This window comes from Dipodomys ordii, unplaced genomic scaffold (assembly GCF_000151885.1).
Source record: "Dipodomys ordii isolate 6190 unplaced genomic scaffold, Dord_2.0 Scaffold17, whole genome shotgun sequence".
NCBI lineage: Eukaryota > Metazoa > Chordata > Mammalia > Rodentia > Heteromyidae > Dipodomys > Dipodomys ordii.
In genome coordinates this window covers 21514269-21523042 of record NW_012267233.1, presented here as the reverse complement: position 1 = coordinate 21523042, position 8774 = coordinate 21514269, and the positions used below count along the sequence as shown (strand labels likewise).

The following is an 8774-nucleotide window of genomic DNA, read 5'->3' as shown; positions in this document are numbered from 1 at the left end:
CTCCGGTGGAGAGTGAGGGGTGGGGGTGGGATCCTCGTGGAGAATCCCGGCTGGTAGGTTTCTGTGTTCCTGGCGATCCGCTGTTCTGCGAACCGGTACCTGGTATCTGCGAGTGGCCCCCTGTGTCTCTGGGGCTCCGGCAGCCCCCCTGCCCCGCTGGCTGGCCGGCGGCTTGGCGCACTGCCGCGTGGCCAGTAAAGGTTGGGGGAGGGGTCTTCGCTCTTCTCTGTTCTGAAATTCTTCTTTTCCTCTCTTTCTTTTTTGTTATTTCCCACCTCTGGTTTTTCTCTGAGTGTTCGTCTTTTTGTTGTTGTCGGTCTCTTGGGGAGATTAAGCGTTGGAACTCGAACTCTCTTTTTGGTTGGAGAGAGCTGTGGCGTTTCCCTACTGCCCCGTCGCCATCTTGGTCCCCCCTCCTCAAGTTAATATTTTTAAAGTAAATTATTTCATGGACATGCACACACACACACACACACACACACATATACCTGTGTACATAAATTTATACATATATGCATAGAACACTATTCTAATGATGGTATTATGTGAGAGGATAAGGGGAAAGGAAAGAATGAACAAAAGAAAAAGAAAGATGGAATTTGAATATTGACTGCAGCTTTGTATAAAGAGGGCATAAGGAACCTCATGGAGAATTGTTGGTTAATAGGGGATTGGGAAGGCGGGCTGATAAAGCAATAGAGAAGCCTATTCTGAGAAAAAAATATATCTATATATAGATATATAGATATGCATCTGAAATACCACAGTGAAATCCCTTGGTGCAATATATATATAATTTTCAGGAAACACATACAGTATCAGAGAGAGGGAGAGGGCTGAAAAAGAGAGTAATGATGAATATGGTCAATGTATTTATTTGCATTATGTTTTTGGAAGGGGGAGAGTGAAAAAGTGAGATTGATTGAGGTATATGGTGTACAGGTGGAAATATCACAATGAAACCCTCCTTGTACAACTAATATATGCAAATTAAAAGAGTCAAAAGACCAGGCTCTAGTGGCTCATGCCAATAATCCTAGCTGCTCTGGAGGCTGAGATCTGAGGATCATGGTTCAAAGCCAGCCCAGGCAGGAAAGTCTGTAGACTCTTATCTCCAATAAACCCACCCAAGAAACTGGAAGTGGCATTGTAGCTCAAGTGGTAGAGCGCTAGCCATGAGTTGAAGATCTGAGGGACAGCACCCAGGCTCAGAGTTCAAGCCCCACACCCGACCAAATAAATAAAAATAAAAGAGTCAAAAATAAAAGTCAATGATTTATTACATACCTACAGAACTGAGTTTTATGTATATATGCTATTGCTGAAATAAAAATGTGTTCTAGTTAGTACAGAAGTCTATTTGAAGGAGAAGGCATGTTTAATAAATTTGTTGACCTAATGTTTCATTAGTATAATTTCTATTTTATTCAATATTTTTAGAAATAAATGTCTAAATTAATATTTTTTCTTTTTACTATGATTTCATTGCTTTTGTAAGTGGAAACTATACCCTTTACTTGAGTGTATCCCTTGCATATTTCAAAGCAGATGTTACCCTAAGAACCCAGATGTTCCTCCTACCCATAGTAAGGAGGAGAATAGTGGTGGCATTGCTCTAATGGGGAAAAGGAGAAAACTTTTGAATGTGCTGTTACCACAGTTTGAAGCCAGGCCTCCCACTCTTACTCAATTTGCTTGCTTGCTCAGCTGGTGCTGTACTTCTCTACTTACTTTGTTACTTTGGAGACAGTCTCATGGACTCTTCAGAGTTTCACAGCCTTTGCTGGGATAGACTTGAACCACATTTCTTCAGATTTCAGCCTCTTCCATAGTTAGGATTACAGGTCTGAGACACCAGCCCCTGGCTGCCCTACCAGTTTTTTTTTTTAATTAAACAGTTTTTATTTGTATTTATAGGCATTAGAAACAAATGCATTGATATATTTAAGAAATAAGTTCTAGAGAGATACAATTGTTCCATGATCCAAAATGGAAGACTTCCTTATGTTTAAAGCTCAGTAGTCCAAGGATTTTTACTCATGATTTTTTTCTCATTTTTAATTTTCTTATTGTAATCAGTGTATTAAAAGTAGAATAGGATTATGAAACAGGATTTGAAGTCAGACCACAGTTCAAGCCCTTTAACAAGATAATGGATGCTGGGCACATCAGCCTAACTTCTTTACTTACATGATGGAGGTAATAACTTCTCCCATACAAGAAAGTAAAGGTGAAATCATGAAAGTGAACATTTTGAAAATTGGAGGACACTGTAGAGAATGCTGTTATTTTTGAAAACTACTTAATTTCTTAAGCTTTAAAAGTGATTGTTAAGTATGATTTGTAAGGTAAGTCAAATGCAGTGAAAATCTAGGAATAATGTAAATTGTAGAAAAGCAATAATAATTTGTATTATTAGATCAATTACAGAACTTTGCTTTTCACATTAAAAATATTGGGCACCATTAGATCTAATCTGTAATGATTTGATTGTTTATATTGATAATGCTAACAACAAAACTTTCTAAAACTTTTTTACTTGCAGTGATATGCTTACAGAGCTAATTTATTGTAGTAAGTAAATTGACTTTCTTAGTTTTGATGAATGTGTTCCATTCTTCAAAATTTCTCAGTTTGTTTTTTAATTATTCACAATTTGTTTTGCCTTTTTGTCACTGACTTTATTTCTCTAGTTCTGCATTTCTTTGCAACATCAGATAGTCATACTTTTGTGGTTTAGTGAATGTCAGAAATGACTTAGAGAAGCAGTGAAGAATTACAGAGCAGAGATAAAGTCAGAATCCTCAGTACTTTCTGTGCTATAATGTGTCATCACTCAAGCATGTATTATTTCCATAATATGACTGAGTACATAAAAGAAATAATCATGCATGCTACCATGCTTACAATGGGAATGCATTGTGTGGGGGTGTGTTCTTCTACATACATACATATGCATAAATGTATACCAAGCATATATTTAAATTTCATAAGTTCTTCTGATACCTGTGCTTAATAATCAATAGTACTTAGCTCTTGAATTCTTGAAAAGAGAGAAATTAAATGACATAAACCATCTTGCCTCAAACTTTATTTGAACATAGGCTAGCATTTAAAATGTTACATCTAACCAGGCATTGGTGGCTCATGCCTATTACCTGTAATCCTAGGTACTTAGGAGACTGAGATTTGAGAATTGCAAATCAAATCCAGCCTGAGCAGGGAAGTCCATGAGAGTCTTATCTTCAATTAACTTCCAAAAGGCTAGAGGCAGACCTTGGCTCAAGTGGTAGAGTGATAACCTTTAGTGAGAAAGCTCAGGAATAGTGCCCAGGCCCTGAGTTCAAGCCCCAGGACTGGCACACAGAAAAATCTTATGTTCATCTTCAGGAAGACTTTCTTGTGTTTTTTTGTTGTTGTTGTTGTTGTTTTTGTAGGGAATAGTGCAAACTTTTAGAGTAAAAATATATTTTATACTTCTTGAAACTTCAGTCAAACATACTTCTTGATGATATTTGTTTAAATAAAATCTAGGCTTTATGAAAGCTTAATCTTGCTTAAATATATATTGTTGTTCCCTGAATGACATCTAAAATGTAACATTTCATTGTGTATAATAAAACATGTCTGCTGAATGATATTGCTAAAATATTAAGATAGTTTGTGTTCTATTTTATCAGTACTTTATGTCCTCTAGAAAAAAAATCATTAAAACTATTACTTTTCTTTTCTCTTGATACAATAAAAAGTCAGATAAAGGAATGTGGCTTTAAATTGGATATTGAAGATGTATATGACAAGAGTGAGAATGTCAGATTAGAACAGTTACCAAAGTGCCTATGAAGCTTTTCTTAACAAAACCTTGTACAGTTTCTCACAATTGCCTGCTTTTTTCACTTGAAAGACTTTTACTGTTTCCAAAGAGGAATGAAAATCAAGTAAGGAATGAAAGGTTTCCAGTTTTGTAGCTGTCATTGTTTAGGACTGAGCAGAAAAACTATCACTCTGCCAAGTGAACATATAACATTTTGACTATTAAGTTGAGGATTAATACAACCACCGAAAGGGGTAGGGGCATGATGGAGCTGTGTATTGGCCAGGATTAATGTAAATTCCTTTAATAAGCTTTTATTTTGAAAGAAGCTCCAGAAGCTCTCAAAAGTATCCTTAGCATAACCTTACTGTACCCATATTGGTTACCACACAAAGCATACCACCAATTAAAGACTTTCTGTTCAAATTCTCCAAGTTTTAGTTCTAAAAAAAAAAAGAATAGAAGGATTCTACTGTAGCTCACAACGCTCTTATTGCCCAATGCCACTTAACAGAAATGAAATAATCTGTTTTAAGATCATGAAGTAGTATAAAAACATTGTTGCTGAATATTTACAACCATTATGGTCAGTGTTTAGATTCCTTTGAACACCTCAGTTTGCTAATAGTCATGACTTTATTTTTTCCCCATTAATTTTTTTCCCTTTGGAAAGAAGTTTAGTATTTGGAAAAATATTTACTTTTTACTTTAGTTTACATTTCATTAGTCAACCTCATAAAAAACTAAAGCAAATAAAACAATCTTGTCTGTTTGCAAGAGGGAAGGAGGGAGGGCAGAGAGAGAAAGAGAGAGAGAGAGAGAGAAACTGAATCTAGAGCTCTTAATCTAGATCTTATTTTGCAGCTCATTGTGTCTTTCATGGCAAAGGAAAAGGAGTAGGAAAAGGAAGATACAGTGAAGACTTCCTCAGTAGTCTAAATATCTTTTTCCTAGAATTTTCCATTTATATAAGAGTTCTGATCTTCAGAATGATGAAAATCTGACTTCATATCTAACCTCTGATACAAAGTGCAGGCAATGAAATACATTTTCCATCATTTTAAATTTTCATATTTTTAGGATTTCATTATAATTTTTTTAGCTTCCTAGGATATTGCCTGCCTTTCTCCAGATTATGATCTATAGCCATATAGTGAGTGGTACTGATGATAAAACAGTGAAGAAACAGTTGGGAAAATGAGTGTTTTTTGTCTTTTACCAGCACTTGTAAAGGCCATGCCAGAGGAGCTGGAAACGTTAAATGCAGAGTTTCCTTGTCTCTGATTTATCTAGGAGTTTAAGGACAGTTGGGGTTTAAAGGATTTTAACATAACTTCTCTAGGGTTAATTCCTACTTGTGCAGGTAGGGTTTCATACTAAACATTTTTACTTGGTTTATTTACAAAGGTATTTCTTATTAACAAGTACCTAATACCTAGATACTTGTTAATAAGATTCTATTGATTTACGTACTTTTTATCATACAATTCCAGGTAGAGTGTTATGATTATGACAATGATGGATCACATGATCTTATTGGAACATTTCAAACTACCATGACAAAACTGAAAGAAGCTTCCAGGAATTCACCTGTAAGTTTTATCTTTGCATGTACTATATAGTCTAGCTGTGTTTAGTATTAATTTTTTCTTTTGGTATAGAAGTAGTTCACGGTGGTTTTTATATTGCATAATTTTCACAAGTTGATGGGTTTTATTTGCGTGGTAACTAGCTAATCTAGAGGTCATACTTGGGGTATGTTTCTTGTTTCACGGAACACCATGTAATGGTCCCCCCTGGTGGAGGACCTCCACCAACTTGGAGGAAGGCAAAGATCATTACAGTATCACTCACTGGGAATGGAAGTGACTTTTGCCCCTGTGTCTTAGAAGAGAAAACCTAATAACACAGTCAAGCAATGAATGGAACACCACTTAACTCACATGGAGAAGAAAGAGCAACATGAGCTATAGTAATAGGTCGCCTCCATCATGGCCAGCAGCTTCCTTCTGGCAACATAAGCAGGGAGTTCACCTATTTACTTCAGTAGAAGCCCCTAGCTATAGAGTCTGAACTATTGAATGCTGGAAGTGGGGTTGAGGGCAAGTTGACTCATGGCCTAAGGAGAGCAAGCAGTACTCTTGAGTCTGAAAGTGGCAAGCTGTTTCCATGCAGACAAGTAGCTCATACTCATCTCTTGGAAAGAAGTTCTGAGACCCATCCTGTGCGGCTTAGCAGCTGTCATAAACTATGCATGCCAAATATATTTGTATCAGAGGTTGGGTTTCTTTTAGTTTAAGATAGCATATATGATTTTATTTCAAATCTGTAGTTTTAAAGGCTTTAGACATTTCCTCGGTTGCAATAATTAATATCTATACTGCCAGACAAACGCCTAGGCTTTTATTATGTACCTTATGTGATTCTTTCACAGGCATTTATAGTCTTCTTTCTGACTTTTCTTTAACCACAAGAAAGGCAGAAGCTTAATTCATTGTCTTTTAAATTATATAATAATAAGCTACAATCTAGTGGCATAATTTTTATAAGACCATTTGGCAGTATTAACCACATTGAGTTTATTATGTAACATTCCAACTTATTTATGAGGGTGCTTCTGAAACCTTTCCATCTTGCTCTTTAGCCCAGGCTGGCCTTGAACCTGGAGTCTTGCATCTCTGTTCCAAGTGCTGGGATTATAGGCATGTGCCACCAAACCTAGAGTGAAACTTTTAACATTACTTCCATAATAAGTCTTACCCACGGACAAGGCTATATGTTCTCATATTTGTGTTATCAAAGATTATATAGCACAATGCCTTTTGGTAGACACATTGCAAAAGGATGAGTGAGAAGAGTAAAATAATTTTAGATGTTTTTTAATGAGATTCTGTTTAGGATATTAATGTTTATGATATATCTGTCCATGTTCTGAACCATTGAGGAATTCCTTTAACATAATTTCAATTAACATTATTATGTCAAATATATTTCCTAATGTTGATTCTTAGAAAATTAGGAATGGCTGTTAATGGTGTACCTAAGAAGCTTCCTATTAGCTAAAAGTAATGATCGGGGATTGATTAAGTATCTCTCAATGTTCTTAATAGACAAGATGGTAAGAATTCAAAGGTTTAAGTTGGAGGTGATTATAACCTTACCTGTGAAAGTAAAAAAAAAATTACTGAACAGAAACAATTGAGAACAGAATGTATTACCTGAATTTTCTATAGTTATAGATGGATAAAGATCAGTCATTGTAACAGTAGTGGCAGATACAGTAAGTGACTAGAGTCAAGTATTAAAGAAGGATGGTGGTTTGGAGATGGAGAGATCATTCTGATGGTGAGGGGTGGTCTGGTAAATTAAATTTATTTTTTAACCCATATTCCCTGTGAAAAGAGATGATCTTTGCCATAGGGTTTATCATAGTGTTGGGCTTCATATGTCTGATTTGTGATGATAGCTTATTTTAAAGCAAAATGTGTTTTTGTTTTGTATAGTTAACATCCAGGAGTAGCATTTTCTTTCTTGATTATAGGGAAGAAAAGTTATCATTTGGAATATTTGCAAAGAAATTAGTTACCAATATAGGTAAATGTCATGCTCATAAACTATTTAAAATGGTTTGCAATTATTAGGAGTACCTTAATTGTTGGAAATTTGATCAATAATGATTTCATTGTCTTAATGCATTATGGAGTTCAGAGTTGCATGTTACAACAGACCTCTACCATAAGTGGTTTGATTCCAAGAGGAAATGGTGGTTCATTTAAATTTACATTGGCATTTAGAATATTGATAGTGAAAAAATTAACATTTTTTCCTCTCTTCTTACAGATTGAATATGAATGCATAAATGAAAAGAAGAGACAAAAGAAAAAAAGCTATAAGAATTCAGGTGTTATTATTGTGAAACTCTGTGAGGTTGGTTGGCTTTTGTCACTTATAACCAGGTTGTATTTTGAGTTCTTCTGCAAGTTGATTTGTTTCAGATAAGTGCAACTGAAAATTAGACAACTGAAAATCACTGGATAATCTGGTCACCCAAAGAAACAGTATGGAGTAAGGAATAATGAAGTATTTCAAGAAATTTTGCTTCCTACACAACAGACAAGAAATATTAAAACTTTCCATTACCTTGGCAATGTAGAATCTTGGTATTTTTCCAACCTGTAAGTGGAAATTACCTGACCTAGTTCATCTGTTTTGACTATAATTTCATGATGAAATGTTATAAATGAAAGGAGAATGACCAACTTTCAGTGAAAAAATATTTTTTAAAATATTGTTTTATTTATTTATGAATTCTTACTAAAATTTTATAAGTATTTTTTATAGTAAAAAAGGAATTCAGGCTAGGAAATAGTTGATATCTCGTCATTCTAAAAGAATGTAGTTTCAGTACCAGTGGCTCATGCCTATAATCCTAGTTACTCAGGAAGCTGAGATCTGAGGGTTGTGGTTCTAAGCCTGTCCAAGCAGTCCACAGGGCTCTTATTTCCAATAAACTACCAAAAGTGGACTGTGGCTCAAATGGTAGAGTGCTAACCTTGAGCAAAAAAAGCTCTGGATGAACCCCAAGATAAGGACACAAGTGTTTTTTTCTTTGTTGCTATTGATTCTAACGTATCTATAAGGTACCACATGATTTTTTGTTGCTTTGTTATGTCCCTCCCCCATGGTATAACCCCTGTTTTCACTGTATTTGATGTTGGTATAATTTGGGGAGGGGAAGGGAAAAAACAGATTGTTTAAATAGGGATACAGGTTGACTCATTACAACAATGAGATATATAAGATACCATGTTGAAAAAGGAACTTTGCAATTTGGTGTGTGTGGGGGGTGTAGTTGTGGAGATGGGAGGGAAGGGATGGTAGGGGAAAAACAAAGGAGGAGGCAACAATGCTTGATAAGAAATGTACTCATTACCTTGCTCATATAATTGTAACCCCTCTG

General features: G+C 35.4%; 1 protein-coding gene across 1 annotated transcript in view; it reads left to right on the top strand.

Annotated features, from left to right (window-relative positions):
* Nucleotides 1-8774, top strand: part of Cpne3 (copine III) — a 53793-nt gene that overhangs the window by 30536 nt on the left and 14483 nt on the right. The window contains 2 exon segments of the mRNA XM_013012408.1: nt 5308-5406; nt 7655-7770. Of these exon segments, the coding sequence (XP_012867862.1) occupies nt 5308-5406; nt 7655-7770 (215 nt within the window).